We start from the raw sequence: 22,437 nt of genomic DNA on the forward strand, positions 1-22,437 counted from the left end.
GAACAAACTAATGTTTATTAAGGTAAATATGTGTTTCTTCGTGTATTAGGCCAAGTTATTATCCCCTGGTGTTGGGCTGCTGAGCACGAGGTCGCGAGATCGAATCCCGGCCACGGCGGCCGCATTTCTATGGGGGCGAAATGCGAAAACACCCGTGTACTTAGATTTAGTTGCACGTTAAAGAACCCCAGGTGGTCGAAATTTCCGGAGTCCTCCACTACGGCGTGCCTCATAACCAGAAAGTGGTTTTGGCACGTAAAACCCCATAATTAAATTTAATTTTTTTAAGTTATTATTCCCCTCTTCCTCGCTACCGTCGCCCACAATAATGTACCATCTAAACAAATAATTGTGTTTGTCTGGCTTTGTACGTCTGAGAACACCTCGCGGAAATATCCCGCATATACTCTCTTTTTTTTTGCATAATATTATGAACCAACCTTATGCAAGGAATACTGCCAGCGCACCAATTATTTATTATTATTTTAGTGTCTAAAAGAGTAATCTGGTAGAAATCTTAATATTATGAATTTCGAGTACTATAATAAGTTTAGCATGCGAAATCATTTTCATTCCATTTCTACAGCAACATATAAGCAGCTGCAGCGTACTTGAATGAGGAAACGAAACAGCCGTGAGGAAAACTCGAACAAGACGTCCCAAGAAAGGCGTTTATGTGGATTTCACTATTTGTTACACACATCGTACTTGATTCAGGCGCTCTGTGACGCCAGAGCAGTTCATGACGTCAGCATCACGTAACAATGTCACCACATACCACGCTTTCGAACGGCCTTTTTTTTTCAATTATGAAGAATCGAAGAGCGCCTAGTGTTAGGGAGGGCCACAGGACACTGTAGGTTGGAAGGCCCTAGAATAACGTACTCGATTGGGGCAGATCTGGTAGAGCCTTTTCAAAGATATTAGATTCTCAGCAGCCGTGCCACTTGTATTGCAGATCATTTAAATTGCACAATTGATATACAGCACTTGCTCGTAGTTGAACACGTAATACCACTGAAGAAACCGAGCAGTCATATAGCTACTGGTTAGTATTTTGCCGATAATTTAGTAGTAACCAAGAACCTAGGGAAAGGTTCTCGTATTGGGATTTCCTGCTCAGCGTTAGATCTACAAAACGTTGTGCGCTGACACAGCTGTACGGCGCGCTTGACCTCTGCTACAATGATTTTACCTATCTTTTTTTTTAAAGTTTTCCATGTTATCTTTCCTAAGTAGTTTCAATGCTACCGAGTAGAATGTTGAATAATCTTCATAAATTTGACTGCAGATTCTGCCACTATATGAGCGTGTAAGCCTGTTCTTCAGTAAGGAAATGCCGTTATAAAGTGCAGGGCTCGGAGCGAACACTGTTAAAAAATAAATCTTTCGATTCACTTTCCTGAGGCAGGACCATATGTTACAAGGTTAGAATTATTTCCTATCCGGTGGTAAGAAATCGCGAACGCGTCTCGCTTTTCGCCCTAGATTGATGTGGCCTTTCAGTACTCTATTAAAGTTTAAGAAAAGTGACCAGTAGAGTTACCTTGGAAGAACACTGACATCAAATGTCTGGGTTTTATTTTACTAGGATAACGAAGCATGTAGAACAAGTGACCCTGTTTCCACTTTCACATCCTCACCAGAACTTAATACATATAAAACTCTCTAACAGGCAAGTGTCAGCACAGGAACCTTCAACGGTATACAGCGGAAGTTCTTAAAGTAGGGCAGCTTTAGGGGATCGGCTTCACTGCAACTTAAATTAACCGCCCTAATTAGTTTACTGGTGGTAAACGAACAAGCGACTGTTTCTCACAGTTGAAGCTATTGACAAAAAAAATGCAGCGCATTTTTTTTCATTGTGGGAGAGAAGACTAATACAACTGCAAAAAGGAGTACTGTATACTCACGGTGATATCTCTACGTAGCAATGTTTATTAGCAGTTCAAGGAAGAATGCCGGAGACTGTCGACACAGTTATTGGCACTACCACATCACAGTACTCGCCGTGAACGTCGGTATACTGCTCGTGTCTGTTATCGAGAATATACAAATACAGTGTACATTTGCCCAAAGTACTCGCCATTAAGCTGTAGTTAAGCTGCGTTGCATCAACGCAGTAAACTAACACGCCTCTTCCCCGACACGCTCGTAGCCCACAGGTGAAGAGCTGAAAACTGCCCGTTAGTATGCTATCCTTTTCTTTCGTAACTTTCTGAATGCTGGACTCCCATCGTATTTTTTTTTTTTTTTGCAGTTAAACAATACTCTGGCGAAGAGTGGTAACACCGCTTGTTACGTAATAATGAGCGCTCATCGGAAGCACAACAATTTTGCCATTACTATACGTGCATCTGGGGCAGGTCGTCTACGTTGCCATAATGAACAAAGGAACCAATATCTAGGAGACGCGCCGACCACTTCGAACCAACTTCCTACCTAACTAGAGTTATTTTACTTACTACGAACGGTGGTCATCGGTAAACCGTTAAACGCAGTTTCGCCTCATTACCAAGCACGAGTATTTAGGAAAACGGTGAATTTGGCTAGTTGGTATTGATTTATAATTCATTCATAAGTATTTATTTCAATGCAATGCTTAATATGCCAGCGAATGTCCGTGATTGTGACAATGTGCGTGTGATGCACATTGTAGTTAGCTTCCAAATCGCTACATTTGGATTCAACTAACGGTTTCGTGCCCCAATTGTACTTAGCATTGGCTGTTATAGTCGGACAAAGTAGGGAAAACGATTTCTGCTGAGCGTTTATTCGGTGGGCTAGTTCGACTTGGTTTTCGGACGCACCAGTGTTGTCCGCATACCAGTGCGTATTCTTATTTTGATTTGACTTCACTCTTCGTGCTACTTAAATAGCTCCTGATTCTGAGGGGACTACCTTTGTGTATGTATTTTTTTGTTTTTGTTTTTTTATAACCTAAAAGGATGTACCAGCGAAACATCAATCAAAGGCGTTGCCTGCTCTGTCATTTTCATACACCGCAAATAACCCACGCTCCTCCACTGATGCTGAGATCTTACAAATGACCGCTTGAATTGATCAACCACGCGGTAAACATGGAATGCCTCCGAATACAGCCAGCATATTGACAAGACGTGTCGTAATCAACGCCTGCAAAATGACACTAAGTCTGCTTTCTGAAAATTTGGCTTACTACTCCCTTACAACGGTTCGTGCGCTGGCCTGAAATGTTGATCAATCTCGAGTTTTACACAGTTTTATAACGGTCGATTAGTTCACAGGCACACTTTAAACGCATTCTCGCTTTTACAGTTGTGGGCTCATGGCAGTGACGTTCTTTTACGATATCTCGAACGCTGAACTATGGCCAAACAGAGCGTAGTGACTACACTATCTGTTGTGCGTAGTATATCATGCTGCCTTACAAAAACCAGGGCCATGTTTATAGCGTCTCGTTTCTGAAGTACTCTGTCCGCTTATCCATAGACTTCCTTGCCGGTATTGTTCTGAACAAAATATTGAATAGAAAAAAATGTGCCTGGAATGTAATACGTGTAATAATACTGCTTAGTTTGAAACGCAAGGCGAATTGCATGATCAGCGCTTTTGTACGACAGCAGCCGCCGCAGGAATAAGTACTAAAATAAACATGTGTTCTAGCAGCCCTAACACCGTTAATTAAACTAATGCGACACGTGCATTAATGAAGCTGGATCGTGCTAGTACTGATCCAAATGCCATTTCTTAGCTGTGGGCACAAAATGTATAGTTTTTTCCCACAAGCACAATAATAGCTCTCCCTAAATTGTACTTTCATTGGATTTAAGTGTGGCTCACATTCTGATTGCCGATTTCAATAACGCCTGGTCAATTAGTCCATGTAAGGTAGAAAGGACATTTTTGCTTCCATGTGCTTCCGGTACCTTGTCGCGCGGCGGTTTTCAGAGGATCTACTTACACGATTGGCTACGGAGTCAAAGCCAAGGCGCTGGCCACGAGGTGTTAAATGATGTTTTGATCTCACACCCACTCAACTAACGCCCGCTCTGTATAAACAAATGACTAGCATGTTTATAAGACAGTCTTTGCTGTAACAAAGGCGGCTATTCTCCGAAACCAGACGCATTTCCTTTTTCCGCGTTTCATTAGCATTTGCGACTTAGTATAGGTGACTGTCACTCACAGAGCTACACAACAAGTTAGTACAACACCTCCGCACAAAAGAGGCAACATTTTCAAGGTGTCCTTGATTTCAAGTTTTCTTAATTCAAGGTCTCCATGAGCAGGAGACCTTGCTATTCAAGGTCTCCTGCTCCCGTTGTTTTGCGTTATGGTGATCTATGTCGGGCGTAATGCAAACGGGACAAGGTCGGTAGGGCTGATGTTTCGGAGCGTTCTAGCACGAGGAAAATCACGAAGACGTTGTCGAGTTTAGCTGCGATATCGCTAAGCAGCGGCGAAATCGCGCATACAACGAACGTTCACAGCTCACAAAGATCGCAGACATTCGCAACACACAACGGCACAGCGCTCTGCGCTCTTCTGCCTAAGTAGAGCTCTGGGTTGATATTGACGTCTATAGCATTCTCATAAGAGAGGCGGTAATATACAGTATTTCACCGGCGATACAACGTACACGATCACTTGAAAAAAAAAAAAGAAAGCACACAAACAGTCAATCACAACGACCAAAGACGCAAGTCCACAGCCACTGTGTCATGCACGACTTCCTCGACAGCTCCGAGCTGCCGGCGTGTCCGAAACCGCAACGGCGACGGACGAGCGTGCTGATATGAAATCCTTCGTTTCGCTGTCTTCCTTCACCCTGCGGAAGACGTCTTCGACTAGAGTTCACAAACGGTGCAGGCGGAGGTGCTCTTCCAGGAGGACTGCCTCGTCGAACGTTGCCGCGTACTGTGGTTTATCTTGGCCAGCCTCGAGTCCATTCGCAGGCGGCCAGCTGTATGCTATAGCTCGCACGTGTTGGTGGCCGCCTTTCGTCGGTCGATTCCACAGAGGAGAACGCGCTTCAGCAGCCAACGGAAGGACTTGTTGTACTCCTTGCGGAATTTGCCTATTGAAAGGGGAAAAAAACGAAAGGAAAACAAAGGAAAAGCTTAAGAAAATGTGGAACCGATCACTTCAACGTCGAAGAATTGATAAAAATCAGTCCGGTAATGTAAGTTATGGCCCATTTACGACGGACACATTCAAGAATTCATTTTAAGGAAGGGCAAGGAAGGACGGCCATAGATAGCACGGCTGTTTCAGGTGCTCCTTGTAAGGCGTGACCACCTTCAACGCGATAGCGTTAAGGGTCCCGTGTCGCAAGATACCTGATGTCGGCGTCGGACGTCACTTGGGCGAAAAAGCAATCCGAACCACAACGGCGCAGGCCCTCCGTGTGGTGCAGATGCGTTACTGAACTAATTGAATTCCTTAAAGTAAAGTATGCCAGAAAAGTTGTAAAGTACGACCTAAAACAACCTACGGAGATGACAGCGTCGAAGTTCAATTTCAATATACCAGAATATAGAAATTCTGTTAGGCAGAAACTCAAACAGAAACCCCTTTTTGAAGCAGCGTGGCCCGTTCTGTTTCTTGCAACATCATCGTCGCGTTCGCCTCCGCTCAACCGCAAGGAAGCTGCGGTTGCCGGGAAGCGTGACAAGCAGTCGGGGATCTTTAAATCTGTCGCGTTCCACTCTTAAAGACGAAGCTTGAGCGTGCTCCAAATTTCTTTAGCTAAGCCAACGTCAAACTGTTGACAGGTGCACGCATTTACTTTAGTTGAACCACTAACACGTGTACATTACTTGAAATTTATCTGCCACACCAAACAAAACGTTAAATGTCGGCCTACGCATGTTGTACTTATGTCGCGCATGATGTTCGTACAAGACAAATGACTCATAGAAGCGTGCAAACCTAAAATGATCAACATATGTTAATCAACGTATGTTGCCCAAACATTAATAAAATGTTCACAGTTTGATCATCCGCTGCTTCTATAACCATGCTATGTGAATAAAGCCGGAAAGTCACAAAGGTTGCATGCAAGCTGAAGGTCCCGTTTATGAATCTCGGTGAACATATTGGTGCCTCTACCAGACCGGACCTTTCGCAGGCGTCTTCTAGTTGAAAAAGTCGTCTCACCACTCATAAAGTTGTAGACGATCGGGTTGATTGCCGAGTTGAAGTAGCAGAGCCAGTGCGATAGCAGCGATGCGACGCTCATAAGGGGCGTCTGGGGAAGTTCTGTCGTGTACCTGCGTTTTAGACAACCAATGTTACCAGACGTCGTTGGACAGCACAGCTACATTTATCACAGTATCAACAGATTAGTTTCAAGCGGTCAAGCTGTTCAACACCGTGTGTCTTAAGTTAAGCTTAAGTGATTCTTGTTGCGTGTCATTAGTGATGAGAACAAGGTCATCCGAGGGCCTCGGTTATTATATTAGTCACAGCCATACGAAGCCTCCCGCAATTCATAAGATACACTTCGGCAAGTTAAAGACGTGCACCCTGTAATGGTTTAGGTTGGCATGTAAAGCCAACGCTACTTTTTACAAGCAGTATATATTGATAGCAACAAATGTATTCGTTACATTTCAATCCTCCTGTTGAGAACTCCTCAGAGAAAAGGCAATTGTTGGAGTTCGTTTATTATTTCGACCACGCACTCATGCTGGCTCGTGTCTCCTGTAGTCGTCGTTGGCTGCACTGCAGAAATATACACGGGCAACTTTCTACATGTAGTAGATATTGTCGAATTGTAAGCCTGCTATTGCAATTCTTTACTGTAAAACAACAAGAATGGATAAGTAGCCACTTGGCGGGAAGCTCGGTAATAGGGAAGAATTTTTCCTGGATTTGGCAGTATTTCAGCTTTGTTTATGGCTGGAAGATGTGAATTCGCATCAATTTTCGAAGAGCGAAGCATCAACCACTTGGCATGTTTAATAACTTTGGTCACTGGTCTAACGTTCTCTCGGTACCTGACTACAATTGGGGGAAAAAAGGGTGGGGCTTACTTGAGGATACACTTTCCTGTCTAATATCAGATAACATTATCGACCTAGATATATCTAAGGGCCTTGAGGCTAATGCCTAGGCGGAAACATACTTATCAGCCGGAAAAGAAATTACTATGTTGCTGTGGAGAGCAAGAGGAAGAAAGTGCTCAGACTTCTGCATTTCAATACGTTCTACTTCAAAAAAATTTAAAAAGTTGTTATCAATAAATATGGTGGCAGTCACTTTTGTATACCCTAAAGAAGATTGAGCCGAAGTCCTGCGCGCTCACAAGACAATCATTACATTACTTGACATTTTAATTCTAATGCGTCGTTATTTCCTATTACTTGTTTTCTCCCACCAAAAGTCTTGGGTTCGAGTGCCCTAATTAATTATACGTTAATTAAATGTGTCCTAATTAACTTTGCCCTGATTGACACTAAAGGTAGCGGGCTCGAATCTCGACCTTCGCGATGTCCATTACAATCCGAGTTGGAGATATCGTCGGTTCGCCTTTATCTCCAAATGAGTTCGACTCCCATCAAAGGTCACGGGTTCCAGTACCTTAGGTAACTCTACTATAATTAACTGTGCCTTAATTCACGTCACCTTAATTAACACCAAAGATAGTGGGTTTGACTCTCGACTTTCACGACGTCAATTAAAATCCAACTTGGAGATATGGCCGGTTGGCCCATACCTCCAAGTGGGTTTGACTGCCACTAAAGGTCGACGGTTCCACTCCTACTAATGGGCATACGTTCGAATGCTTTAATTGCCCATATCTTAATTAACTGCCCCTTAATTAACTTCGCAATAATATAACACCAGAGGTCGTGGGCCCGACTCACACCAAAAGGCGTGGGTTCGAGTGCCTTAATTAATGGTATCTTAATGAACTGTGCCTTTATTCACATTTTCATTATTAACAGCACTGGTATTGGGCTCGACTCCCTGTGGAGTTTGGTGTAATGAGCTTTATTGTCACAATGCAGGACGGCGTAACGCCGGACATCGAATTTCTCGTCCTATGACCCGTCTAAGGCTTTCGCCCTAATAAAAAATAGACATAAATAATTAGCTAAACAAAGAATATACTATAAAATAACGAGTACTGTTATATTAGGCTTGTTTAAGAAGGCAACGCATGGTATGGCTTTCTATAAACGAGCGTGCACAAGGTTAGCAAAGCGTGCGGCACCAATAATGACACGACGAGCTTATGCTAAGTAGAGTACTTAAAGAGTTGTCGCACGCGTTTTCTTGAAGCTCATTCTCCAGTTCACGTCACACCTCACACTGGCGCTTGCAGATAGCGTTAAAAAGAAGCGCCCCCCCCCCCTCCCCCCGTCCTCATCAACCATAAAAAGAAATGTAGTTGTCCCATCGCTTTCAGCGTTCATTGTCAGTAACACGTGGAGCAGGGACTTAGCGCAGGAACACTGCCCCTAGGTCTTCGAGTTTGGAAAGCGTGTGACCGTTAGCGTGCGTTTGCCCGCGGCACCTCTAGAATCGTCGCAATCCACGAGTCTCGAGTGTCTCGACTAGCATATCAGCTCCACACGTTTGCTTTCTAATCTGCGCAGCCTTATACCGTCTTCTCGCTTCCTTCTTAAGAGAAGCTTCAATTTATCCCTCAAAGCTAGTCGCACCGCTAGAGGCTTAACAAATCTCAGTGCAATAAACTGCATCACTAGATTGACGAAAACATGTTTGCAGACCCTCCAGAGGGCCACGTTTAGATGTATATTTCCATGTGCCCTTCGTATGAGATAAATAATTGTATAGAAAGACAGAGGTTAACCAGATGTGGTTCTGGTTGACTACCCTGCAAGAGGGGAAAAGTAAGGGGACAGAAAGAAATAGAAAGAGAGAAGTTCAGAAACTACCTAAAGCTCGAAGTGCACAATTTAGCGGTAGCAAGCACGGTTCTCACTGTCCGTTATCCAGGACCGCAGACCTTAGGAACTTCAGCGGCGCATATGTAGGTTTCTGCACGGTCTTACTTTGAGGACAGTGAACGATTGTCGAGTCGATGAAGAACTGTTTACGCCACTTGCCTCAAAACATTACAATGCGGGCGGATCTCAAGAAGCTGGGTCAACCTATCCCCGTATTAACGCGTGTCTTACGTGATGCTGCATGCCATTAACAAGGAAGGCACGCGAGTTGGTAAATGCGCCATCGAACCATGTACCTTGCAATGTAGTCAGCTCATGTCACAGTAACCTAAGTGGTTGCAGACGTCGTCGTATTTCAAGGGGACAACGAACTCATAGACGAAGCGTATAGGGAAGATGGAGCGAGTGGCAGTAAGTTATCTCAGGCACTCGAATTCAGATCGCGTTTTGAAACGCATACACTATAGACCGCGCACTCTTGCGAGGTCGCACCTGAGCAGGTTGAGCGTGTGCACGGGCAAGTAGCACAGGCCGAACAGGCTGACCACGGCGATGAGCATCTTGGCCGCCTTGCGTCGCGCCAGCGTCTGCGGCGGTGGCTGGGTGCCCGTGAGCGAGCCGGTTTCGTGCAGCGCGGGCATGCGCCACAGCACGCGCGCCATCTGGTAGTAGGCGGCCGACATGAGCAGGCAGGGCACCACGTACAGGAACACCACCAGGCACAGCTGGTACACGGACGTGTAACCCACGGGCCACGTGTACGCGCAGTCCGTCAGGTAGACGGCGCCTGCGTCGAGGGACGAGGCAAAAGAAGATATGGTGTGTTCGTATGGTTAGGTGTAGTTAATAACTAGGAATAGTAAGTTGCAGGCATAGATTTTTTTCCGGTGACCTAGATGGAAAAGCGGTGGCGTGGAGCTATTGTATGCGTGGGAATGCTAAGTTATTGGGGCTTCGGAGTGGCATCTTTGTAAGAGAGCCAGCTTATCGGGATGACGCGTGCGGTGAACTGTTTCATCTGTGGTAATGGTCACTGTACTGCGGCCATCAAAGCAGGGATCTAACCCGCCACGTTGGTGTTGAGCAGCAAAACGCCAAGGTTACTCAGTCACCACAGTAGATTTTTGTACGTCACCTGAAAAAAAAAAAGCTTAAGCCAGGGCATGAAACAGGAGAACTACGGCATTTGCAGATATGGCCATGCTTGCGACCGAGCCGTATTCAAGGTAAGCGGAACCTTTGCTATCTGTGAACTGTCTCGATGGCACGTCCCCTATTAGGACACTTAAATAAATGGTGACATTAGATTTTTCTTCCTTTCAATAGCGAAGGAAACTGTTTGCTTCTAGGAAACTTTATCATTGCCTCTTCGCGGTTGGTTGTACAATTTTAAGTCCCTCACCTCTCACTTTGCTGAAAAGAGGACGCCGCTGCTACTGTTCGGGCCTGACATGCACTGCGCTTCGCAGATTACTCGTTGTCCTTGAATGCTTCTAAATTAGGTGCAGGAGGGTAGGATTCAAAAATGCTTTAGAACAGACGTTTCTTCTGCTCAAGATAAGTGTTGCACATTCTGTAGCAACGCCGCGATTCCCAGACGTTTGAAACTAACCTCGATACAAGATTAATGGATAGTGGCAGGTTACACAGGATTCAGGGACTCAAGCTCCTGTCTCCCTGCATATATCTATATCTTCTTCAACGTCCACTTTGAAAGATTCAAATAAGCGGTCTACTATAACCGTCTACGAACCGTTATCCTGCATGTACTCACACCTGTGCGTATATAACTGCACAGCTGCGCGCGATTTCTGATCTTTACCACGTCCACTTTTGCCCCCCCACTCCTTTTCTCTATACATAAATTGTCTCGTTATCGTAAATACGATATTTCCCAACCCCGGCGGCGAACTTTCTACCCCCCACCCCCGCCCTACTAACGCAACAACGTGACCAGTTACCTGCGACTGGACCTCGCCGCGTGTCCAGCACCACGAGTTCAGGCAGCATCACGAGGCACGAAACAACCCAGATAGCGCCTATGGCAACGCGGGGTCCCGTGGATCCTTGGGAGCGCAGTGGCCGGCAGATGGCGCGCCACCGGTCGAGGGAGATGAACGTGAGCGTCAGCACCGACACGGACACGGACACGCACTGCGCAGAAGTAAAAGAAATAATGACCGACGATGACGACGATGGCAGTCGGGGTGACGAAGTCGAAACGTCGCCCAGGAAGGACTCGTCCTAAGGACGAACAAAGAGAGCCGATAATGTCGCCTTCCAGTTCACTTGTCGTGGCTCCTTCGGAGCCAATTGTCGACAGCGTAGAAGTACAGCGGGTTTGTTAGCAAAGTAACAAGGACACGACTCCGTTCTTGTAGATCGCACGCGCATTAGGGAGTGCGAATGCAAGGGGATGCATTAGGGAGTGCGGATGCATCACAACGCGGGGCTATTGTTCTTGGTGCAATAAAAGCGCTTTTATCGTAAACACGTATTCTTATATAATGTCAGAATATGCCCTTGACTGCTACAGACTGGAGATTTATAATGTGGCTCAGTCACGAACCACTACAGGGTCGCGGTGAATCTTCTAATGCAATCCAAGAACGATATGCCTAAATATGACATGCAACGGCAGCCTGCTACTTACTTTACTGGACGCTTTATTTCGAAATGTAGCGGATTCCCGTGCGCAGGTGCTATTGGCCAATAGCTGACATCAATCAAGAAGGGCGTTTGGATCAGTGCGCTTTTTCCTACCGTTACCGCGTATATTTATTGACGTAGTTAAACAGACATAAGTAAACAAAAATCTGCTTTCGAATTTCCATAATTGCGTACTTTCGGAAGAAGCCGGCTATTCTCTGATCATGCCTGGCGCGGCCAACCACATATGAATTGAAATTTTGCGACCCTGTGTATCCGTGTGGTAGCCATCGGGTCATGCTAATTTCGACTGGTTTTGTACCCTCAACAAGCCTCGAACCACAGTAAACTTAGTCAGACTACACGCACGCTTGCCCACCCAGACTCTCTTCTGGGCGCTCCTTGTTAGACGCCCTGGAAGAGTTCGCTTCGAACAAGGCTAGTGATGGCGCTTTAAAGAATGCGCAGTTTGGATTTGCACAGCTACAGCTTGACCGACGGATAGTATATACTATCCGTCGGTCAACCTGATGGACAAAGCCGCTCCGCGCCACGTAGCACGGCCTGACTGGACTACATGAGCGCAAGCGTGGACTCAAGACCTGTCGTGCACAAAGCAAACGCTGCGCATGCACAGTACAGTTGCACGTAGCTGCCGTCTGCTACGTAGCGTAGATGACGCGGCCGCCGCAAGGAGCCGCGACGAGTCCGTTGGCTGAGCGCCCTGCGGCTCGCTGGGTACAACCGGGAGGAAGCACGTTTGGCACGTCGTAGGTGCCAGAATTGGCAATAGTGGCGTCTAGGCGAACATACAAAATAAAATTTGAAATGCGCAACAAGGTGACGTTCAGTAGGCGGAGCGCTTCGCTGTAGCCTCCGCAGTGCAAGTCATTGAAGAGAGCGCTTGAGCACCGCGTAGAGGAGGTTTTATTTCCGATAACTCTTCTTTCTGCCGAACGCATTCAAGTATACTTTTTGCGACAACGTATTTCTGAAGTAGTCTAATTTAACTTAAGGTGTACTTCTAGACTTCGATAAAGAGTGGTTAGGGCCCCTTTAAAGAAGACTTTTATCCCTTCGACGAGGCCCCATTTCAGAGGCCCTTATGAGCCATACCGCCTAATTCGCATGCTCCCCCCCTACCCCCCCGGCTCCATTCTATGAAACCTTGAGAAAATGTTTTTGTCTGAAGTCTCATATGATCACAGTAAATTATCGGACGTGACACGTATCGCTTCGCATTCTTCAAAGGGGGCATAGTGATCGAATCATCTAAAAACGATCGGCTGCTTTACAACTAATCCTGCGTTCGAGTCTGCCCTCTCCGCCTTCTTCGTGCAAAAACACTTCTAAAAACGCACATCACAATGAAAACTATGTGCACAAGGAAACTATCTCTTGAATTTTTCACCTGTTCTATTATAAATATTTCGCCTGAGGCTTTGTACACCAGACAGTTATTTCCAGACAATCTGCTCCCTTAAAACGTGCAGAAGTAACATCGCATGGAAGCCAGAACAAACTGAAACGAAGGGAAACACAAGTCAAGCGACGAAAATGAGACATTATCAAAATAGCATGAAAAGTAACTGCGGCTAAGCGCTTTCTTTTTTCGCATCTCTAGAGAGTTCCAGATGTTCCCCGCACCTGAAGGTAAAGGACGATCTTGCAGAGCGCAGCCCCGAAAAACCACGTCTCCGTCACGTCCCAAAGGACAGTCGGCGGCAGGCAGACCAAGATCACGAGAAAATCCGCCACGGCCAGGTTCACGATGAAGTAGTTGGTCACCGTGCGCATGGTCTGGTTCCGGTAGACGGCGACACACACGAGGCAGTTCCCCACCAGCCCCACCACAAACACGGCCACGTGGAGGCCGATGAGGCCCCACTCGTACGACGAAGGGAAGATGTACTCCTCCAGGAGGTCCAGGTACTCGGCCTCGGACACGCACAGTTCGTTGACACACGACGACACATTCGCCTGCACGGAGAGGCCGACTCCGTCGGTCTCGTTCAGGGGCGACGGGTCCAAGTCGTCCATGGTTGCGAGTGTGACGTCACCGTCGCCGCCCTACCGCTGTGTTCGACCCCTGCCGGTACGCATGGCACGTTCTTCGGTACCTGCGGCAATGAAAGCGAAACGTCGCAAGAAGCTTTAGTCGAAGCAAATATGCGAAAACCCAGATGTTCGCAGATTTGGTTCGCGCTAAACTTTGCTATCGCCGTCAGTCGCTTCCTATTGCTTCGAGCGAAACTGATCATTTATTCTTTTTTTTTTTATTTTTGCTTTCTTTCTTGTAAATAGCGTTAAACATGATGGTCTTGATCCGGAGTAAAAGCTGCCGTAATGACAGCTTCACAATGCAATGAGCCGTGTCTGGCAGACAAAGCAGGACGCAGCAGAAATCTATGCAAATAGCAATGCGAAAATGATATAAATACACCCAAAACAACCGAGGAAGTGGAAAATAACACAGCCAGCAAATAATTAGGAATCCTCTGGGTACACTGCAAAAAGAAAATAAAGACTTATGTTACAGTAAAACTGCAGTCATAGTGCAAGAGTACATCTTTAACACAAAAAGGAAATTGCAAGGAACAATATATTTACAAAAAAGAAATAAGCCTTGCAGTTATTAAAAAAAATACCTGCTAATTAATGTTACTTATTCATTACTTATTCACTATTCAAGCAACATGCGGTTTGGCGTTTGTAGTCCTGTGGCCGTGGGATCGAATCACGGCCATGGCGACCGCATTTCGATGGGGGGCAAAATGCGAAATACACCCGCGCACTTAGATTTCGGTGCACGTTAAAGAACTCCAGGTGGTCGAAATTTCTGGAGCCCCCCACTACAGCGTGCCTTATAAACAGATCGGGGTTTCGGCACGTAAAGCCCCATAATTTAATTGTTCTTTTAATGTTTGTAGTCAATATATATGCGTAGTGCAAAACATTGTTGTCCTCCATTCGTCTGTGCTTATCGTATAGTAGAATAAATCTCTTCTTTCATTTACTTCTAGATTTTAGTCTCTAGTTTTGCGATGTTCTTGAATGAAGATTAAGATTTTCGCAGTTTCCTATATAATAATACAACAGAGGTGACAATAATTATGTGCTATTTATTAACGACCGGCGCGGTTCCACCAAAATTGAAGGTCACGTGCCATTGTCGTTCGTTCATTTCAGTGTGTAGCGTGTGCGCCTTTGGTGGCGAGCTGCAATGCGTCACTTACGACCAGGTCATATCACAGCGCTGTTTGAGCTTACGCATTCGCAAGCACGCGCAGTGGCTTATCAGCTCCACTCTGGGCAGACAGGCTAATGCATTTTACGTGTTTAAGCACAATGCACGACGCATTGAAAACTAAAGACAAGAAGAAGAAAAAACGCGGGCAGCGGACAAACACAGAAAATCAATTAGCGGTGTTCTGCGAGTACAAACGGCGCAACGAGCGAGCCGTCATCATGTTTGCCAGCATCTGTCCCTTCCGTGTTCTTTATTGTAGTAGCAATTATACGATGGTCAGCGCGGGTACGCGTTGTCTCCAAAACCGTGAAATACGCGCAACGTCGCTGGATGCTAAATATTCCGTGGCACTTTAGTGCTAAATGCAAGAGAAACGCGTTGTAGTGTTACATGTCACTTCGATGCAGCGGATCCATCATTTAAGCCGCGTTCGCACGTCGCATTGGAAAGTGCTCCTCAGTTGCTCACTCGATACACGTCGTGCCTCTTCGAGGAGTGAAGTGCAACTGACAGTGGCCCTGAGCAGACGGCCGTCAGCCGCTCTAAACGTGTGTATACCCACTCACACAAATGCACGTGCATGCTATCCTAAGCTCTCCCATCAGCTCTCTACATTTACCACGTCACCAGTTTCCAGCACTTCAACCACATGTACACATTCTTTTTCCCACTTTGACGATCCTAACACTAACGCATTAAAACGAGTAGGCCCAGTGGAAGGTCCCCCCCCCCCCTTCCCCCCGTGCTCCAATCAGTCTGCTCTGCAGTAGAGCCTAGCACCGTTCTTCCTCACCCTGCAAGCATGAGTGCTGTGCGATCAAACCCTAAAATACCCTTCTCGCTGAGCAGCTGTGCGCATACGACACCATGGTGCAAGCAGTGGTCCTAGCGGAACGGACGGTACACTTCAGGCTATAAACCTCGCCGTCTGTCTCAAGCACCATACAAGTACGACGCCTGCAACGCCCATGACGTCACCGTTCGGCACGCATCGTTCTGAGGCGCCTGCTAGCGGCCAGGGTGCTGTTTCTGCGGCGCAGCAGCACTTGCCGCGCATGCTGTGTCACACAAACGTATCGCCACCCCCCTCCGCGTTCTCTTGGAATACCACCTGAGGATCTGCAGCGCAACGTTAAAACTAACGCTAAACCTAACGCGACGTTAAACGAAACCGTACAATGTTCGTGCGGCTCGTTGCACGATGCACTTTACATATTTACGCCGGCCGCGCTTCGCGACTTGCCGACAAGTCATTTCCGTGTCTTCCACGCGCGTTCCCAACTATTACTTTTTCAGCATCGTTTTGTTTCCAAGTAGCATCATACTGGAATGCCCTCCCCACTCTAGTTCCATCAATCACTTTCATTCGGCGTTTTGGAAGAAGCTAACAGAACATTCACAGCAATAACAAGCGCAATGTAACTCCACTTTCCATATAATGCCCCAACACAGTTGTCTTCATAGAAATAACACTGAACTGAGCTGAACGAGCGATAATTTACGCCGCCACTCAATTTCTGTGGAGCTGTGTTGGGTTCACTTGGGCGTTTATACAACGCATAGAGTGAAAATTCTCATGTTTCATCCTAATCACCCATAAATAGTGGTTGCCTCGAAGAATAGTGGCATTACACTTGCTGCCGCAGCCACCGTGTATAATTAGAGGAAGCTTTAGCTCGGGGCCTTCAATCTAAATGCATAGCAACGGAGAAATTGTTTTCCTCTGCTACAATTGGAATCAAGTTGCAGGGTCTTGTTGCATTTGAAAGGCGCTAAAGCCTACAAACTGTAAGAGAGAAAAAGCACTTTATTTGCACCCGTCAGAGAGTATGGGTGCAAATAAAGTGCTTTTTCTCTCTTACAGGTCCTATGCTTTAGTTCCATTCAAATGCAACAAGACCCAGCAACTTCATTCCATTGTAGCAGAGGAAAACAATTTCTCCGTTGCTATGCATTTAGATAGAAGGCCCCGAGCTAAACCTTCGTCTAATTATACACGGTGGCTGTGGCAGTAAGTGTAATGCCACTATTTTTCGAGCCAACCACTATTTATGGGTGATTAGAATCTGTAAAAATGTTTTTTATTTATATTTATGGCATCAACCCTTAAAATATTGTTGAAAATCTCTAAATTGAAAAAAAAATGAAGTAACAAGTTTAGAACTCTGTTACTCGGTATTAAAAACAATATGACATTGTTGTAACTTGCATGTAATGATACATGTAAAGCAACCAAGATTTATTTATACACCCCTCTGAACTATTCTACTAGGTTGTGAGTAAGACTCATGCAAAGCTATCGTAAACATAGAAACCGTATTACGTAATCTATCAATTGATATATCAACTTTGTTAACCTGAGATGCTCTAACAAGTGTAGTTTTCAAATTTGTGATGTCTGTTTTTGGTGCAGAGTTACCGATTTGTAAACGTCGTTCCTTTTGTTTAAAAAATAACAGTTCTCGGCAAAACATTGTCGACAATTCCAAGCCACATATCTAAATTTAGCTGCCCAGAGCCTCCGACATTTCATTCCCCTCGGAAGTACAACAAATTTCACTCAATTTGGCCTAGCAGTTGTGTAACGAGAGGTTTTTTTATTTCGCTTTACGTGTGCTTTAATATTGAAATAGGAGTCAGCAGTCACCGTTCAGAGCTGCACTCCCTCTCAGGTATGCTGACAACGCACAATGGTGCTCATAAGCACACAACGCGCGTCCGATGAGACAAAATCTCTTGAGACGTCATACACCTGTAATTATATGATAGTTTTAACCTGTTTATAGTAACATTATGGTAGTTATTTGAAGTTTTTGCTCCTACTGTGCATCCCTATGCTTGCAAATCCGAGGCAGCCGCCTCGCATTGGTGCATCCGAAAATTGTATCACAAACTTATATTGAATGTACCAGTTGGTCGAAAGGGCCCGGGCCCTCGTCATGCAAAGCTCTGTGCCTTTAGTCCCAGTGGCTCGACGCGTATTGCCACATGTCCGAATGAACCAACATTCGCAACTATTCACTATACAGGGTGTCCCCAACCATCATGCGCCAAGATTTAATGTTAGGCGAATGCCACGTAGCTGGACAGAACGGAGCTAACGTTGTTTGCCGTCGCTTGGAGATAATCAGATTTTTTTCATTCTACGTAATTAGATAATTAGTCTTAAAGTATTAATCAGCTTATCGAATATTATAATTAGATAAAAAGTGTCAATGAGAAGATTGTTGAGCAACATGAAAAACTCCCGATACAGTTTTCTGCTGCTCAACACGTGCTACATAGAAGTGTTTTTCCGAGCGTGAACGAAGCCCGCGAATGACCGCACAATTGCCATGCGACTGGCCGCTCGAGGCACTTGCATTTCCGATGTTCAGTCATGCTTGCTATACCGGACGAAATTGTTTCAAGGAGTCTCGCATTGGAAGCAGCTCAGAAACCCACGTAAATGTTCGGTTCCATTGAGGCACATATGGACATAAGTCCCAGGGAATAGCGCATGAGCTATAGCAAATATATTTTGAAAAAGCGTTCCATTATTGTTTGGAATGCCCAAATAGAGGAAAATGTACGATACATCGACGATTTCTCGATGGAATGGCTTACGTACGTGAGGGGGTTAAACTCGGTTCCGTTTTCTCTAATCACAGTAACACGATAAAGAAATTCATTTTTAAGAAAAACGGCTCTCATACAAACGCCAATGTTATACTACGCGCACATCAGAATCAGAATCAGAATCAGAATTTATTGTTAGAATTTGGGTCATATTACAAGTATTTAGTATGCAGGAGGAGGTCCCATAGTCAAAGACTGTATCGGGACCTCCTGTACAAGAATAGTTATGATGAATGACATCTCAAACAACAGTAGCATATAATAAGGTATTACATAAGCAACAGGAAATGAACGTTAACAGAGCAAAATACAGAATTCATTACAAAGAATAACATAAAGAGTTGCATGTGAAGAAAATACCAGTAGTTTATTTACAAGAACAAAAACAAACAAGAAAGAAAAAATTAAGAAAAAAAGAACGGACAAAAAAAAAACGGTTACAGTAAATTTTCGTATTAGATTGTCATTAATAAATGCATTTTGAGTTCCCTTTTGAATTGGTGTAAAGATCTTGTATTTTTCATAATGAGAGGAAGAGTGTTCCATATTGATATGGAAGTGAATTCCACGGTTTGTTTACCGTAGTTAGTACGGATTCGTGGTAAAAGAAAATTGTTATTCAACGCGAATCTGGTGGTACTATTAGTTGTCAGGTTAGATGATGAAAATGTGATCGATGGTAGCTCATTATGTAGAAATCTGTAGAAAAAAATACATAGGTTGTATTTAGTGAGCCCAGAAATAGTAAGGATGTTATTCTCGTGTAGTAAGGAAGTGGCATTAGAAAAGCATGAACTATAGGTAATTATTCTGATGGCTCGGTTCTGAATTGTTTGTAAAGATGTAATATGAGTATTATAGGTGTTTCCCCAACATATGATACCATAAGTAATGTGAGAGTGGACGAAAGAGTGGTAAAGTGAGAGCATTGTGGTACGTGTGAAGTAAGGGCGTGCTTTAATTAAGATGCGTATACCATAAGCTATTTTCTTTTTTATGTGAGCAATATGATTGTGATATTTCAGATTACAGTCAAGTAGAACGCCAAGGAAAGATGAACACGAACTGGGATGAAGGCAGTGGGGACCAAGACTGATAGGTGGAATGGAAGCTATGTTTCGCTGATGTGAAGAGAATACAACAAATTTAGTCTTAGTTGCATTAATAGATAGCATGTTTACATTACACCACCTTAGAATGTTTTCTAAGTCAGCATTTAGTTTATTAACGAGAGATGAGATATCTTTATCAAAAGTGAATATAGTGGTATCGTCAGCGTACAGAATGCATTTTGTCGAAGAAAGACAATTAGGTAAATCATTAATATAAATTAAAAACAGAAGTGGCCCAAGGATGGAGCCCTGAGGTACACCGATGTTAGTAGTTCGCTGTCGAGAATAAGCACTGGAAACAGAAACTTGAACCCGGTTATATAAGTAGCTTTTTAGTAGTGAAAGGGCAGGACCGCAAATGCCAATTGCTTCGAGCTTAGAAAATAGGATAAGATGGTTAATGCTATCAAATGCTTGCGTTAGATCGATGAAAACTGAGGCGGCGATAAATCCTTCGTCAATAAATTTTTTTAGTTGGTCCGTAAGATGAATAAGTGCCAGCTCTGTGGAATACCCATGGCGAAAACCGAACTGACATGCAGAGATGATATTAAATTTAGAAAGATATTTTGTTAGCCGTATTTCAATTAGTTTCTCAATAACTTTTCCAAAGAACGGCAGAATGGAAATAGGTCTGTAATTGTGCAGTAGTGAGTTGTCGCCTTTTTTAAAAACTGGGATAACTTTGCCACGCTTCAGTTCAGAGGGAAATAAACCTGTCCTGAATAATAAATTAACAATAAATGAAAGTATGTCTGAAATTAGGTGCGAAATAAGTTTAATGTTAGCAGGGTGGACCTCATCAATTCCAGCGCTTGTCACTTTTAGGTTATTTATAACAGCAGTTATTTCTTCTGGCGTTGTAGGAAATAAAAAGAATGAATGAGGTAGACGGTTCATGTTAATGTTTTCTGCAAGAGTAGGTGGGTTGTTAGGAAAGAAAAAACTACTAAAAGCCTCAGCTATTTCAGCAGGGGAATCGAGCTCTACTCCATCCTTTAAAATTCTAGATACCTGGTTTAGTCGTGAGTGTCTGTTTAAAAAGGAGTTGATAATCTCCCATTTCTTTTTAGTGTTATTAGCTGCCTGTAAAATTCTTTGCTCAAAATACAAACGTTTAGCTGTTTTTATTTTACAGTTAACAATGTTACAGAAGTTTTTATATCTATATAATAATACATAAATATAGTTCTGATGTTTACTTAATCCTAACCACCGCAGTAGCACTTTATAGTAGGTCGTCTTCATAAAACAGTATAAGGCGGCATACTGGCCTTCAGCGAGTTAAAATAACAAATATTATTGTGCCTTCTTCGTAACCGCCTGTTCAGTGGCGTATATACTTATTCTTTATCACATGCTACGCTCGCAGTTTCGCTCTACTAAATGTTAGTTTGTGACAACAAATGAAAAAGAAAAAAAAACATGTTCTTTACTACAGGATCAACCAGTACGGCCCTGTTATGTTTACAAGCGCAGAGGCTCATACCACGTGACCGCTATCACTGCTGTCGCAACGCGAGGACGTTGCACCATCGTCTGTGGTTGAGCAGATTAATGTTGCTGATCCGGTGATGTGGCTCAAAGCAGCGCGCCCGATTTCTCTTCACCCCCGAGAGATTTCGTTCTTAGTGTCATGCAGTCAGGAATTACGGCTGTTCCACGAGGTCAGCGTCCTGGATTGTAACGTACGCCCCCCCCCCCCCCCCCCCCCCCCGCCCTTCAACACGCTCTGGCTCGAAGAACAAACAAAGCCCAAAGACAAAGCAAATGCGCCACTTTAACGGTGGAAAACAGGCTAATACCCTTTTGCCTGAGGTAAATGCGCTTGCTTTTGCCGCTCGCTGAATGCCTCTATGTGCGCTACGAGACAAGCGGCTAGTAAAGTAGGAAGACATGTGACGGCAATATTAGCGAGCCTTGGGAATTTTTTATGGGCCTTCTAAGCAAGGCAGCCTTACCGAACGACGGCAAAAAATTTCGACGTCGAGAGCGCAGCCTGTGAGGCTTTGTTTACTGACCCGTTCTCCGCTCGGTGATTCTGAAGCCCACAACTGGAAATTTAATGCGCAACTCTCTCTCTCTCTCTTCTCACCTATGTTAAACCTATGTGTGCGCGTGGACACAGTATTTGGTCGCTCATCGCGGGAACACCTGGCCACAAGTTAGTCAAATCTGTCAGCAATATATTTCTAGTCTATTTTTCTCATTCATAAAAAAGTGATTCCTAAATAATAATGGCAACGTGCACTTATAAGCGTATTGTATCACTTGAAATTTCGGGCCTCGTTTTCTTGATAATAGGGCACAAAACAGAAGAAAAAGTTTTTTGAGAAGGGGATGCAGACTATTCGCAATAAGGGAAAAGGACTGCGCCTGTGAGCGGCGTGCTTATTTCGTTCACTAATGAATTAGACCTCTTCGACCCGTTGCCGTTATAAAAGGCGTGCGAACTATCATGCACCAACACTTAAAAATATGCAAATGAGACGCAGCTGTGTTGTTTACCGTCGCTTGGAGATGCTCAGGTTCATTTTTGCATGAATGCAATCTATAGCACAAACGCACATTTATCAGTGTACACGTACATATTATTTGTTTTGTTCTGAACACACATACACAATTAACAGGAAAGGGAAAGCGAGGAGCAGGCTGGCAACTGCCACCGGACGGGGCACAAAGCCTGCCTACTCTTCAGAAGGGAGGCGACAGCAACACAGAAATGGAAGATAGGAAAGAGGGGAGGAAAGGAAAAAGGAAGAGCAACCGGACAAATCTAAAGAATGAAGTAGAACACATTACAGGTCACACACAGTAGGGCCGGTCACTGAAGGTCACGCTACTACAGAATGTTGAAAAGAATAGTTTCGACGCTACAAAGGTGAACCTAAGTTAACTCTAGAAA

At 44.5% G+C, this 22,437-nt stretch overlaps 1 protein-coding gene across 1 annotated transcript in view; it reads right to left on the minus strand.

Annotated features, from left to right (window-relative positions):
- Positions 1–657: 657 nt before the first annotated feature.
- LOC126528016 (orexin receptor type 2-like) overlaps positions 658–22,437 on the minus strand; it is a 98,146-nt gene continuing 76,366 nt past the window's right edge. The window contains exons 2-6 of the mRNA XM_050175859.3: positions 13,200–13,672; positions 10,865–11,057; positions 9,396–9,690; positions 6,142–6,254; positions 658–5,059 (exon numbers count right to left, since the gene is read on the minus strand). Of these exons, the coding sequence (XP_050031816.1) occupies positions 4,953–5,059; positions 6,142–6,254; positions 9,396–9,690; positions 10,865–11,057; positions 13,200–13,592 (1,101 nt within the window). The 5' untranslated portion in view covers positions 13,593–13,672 and the 3' untranslated portion in view covers positions 658–4,952. The remainder of the gene's footprint in view (positions 5,060–6,141; positions 6,255–9,395; positions 9,691–10,864; positions 11,058–13,199; positions 13,673–22,437) is intronic.

The sequence above is a fragment of the Dermacentor andersoni genome, chromosome 9 (genome assembly GCF_023375885.2).
Source record: "Dermacentor andersoni chromosome 9, qqDerAnde1_hic_scaffold, whole genome shotgun sequence".
Lineage (NCBI taxonomy): Eukaryota > Metazoa > Arthropoda > Arachnida > Ixodida > Ixodidae > Dermacentor > Dermacentor andersoni.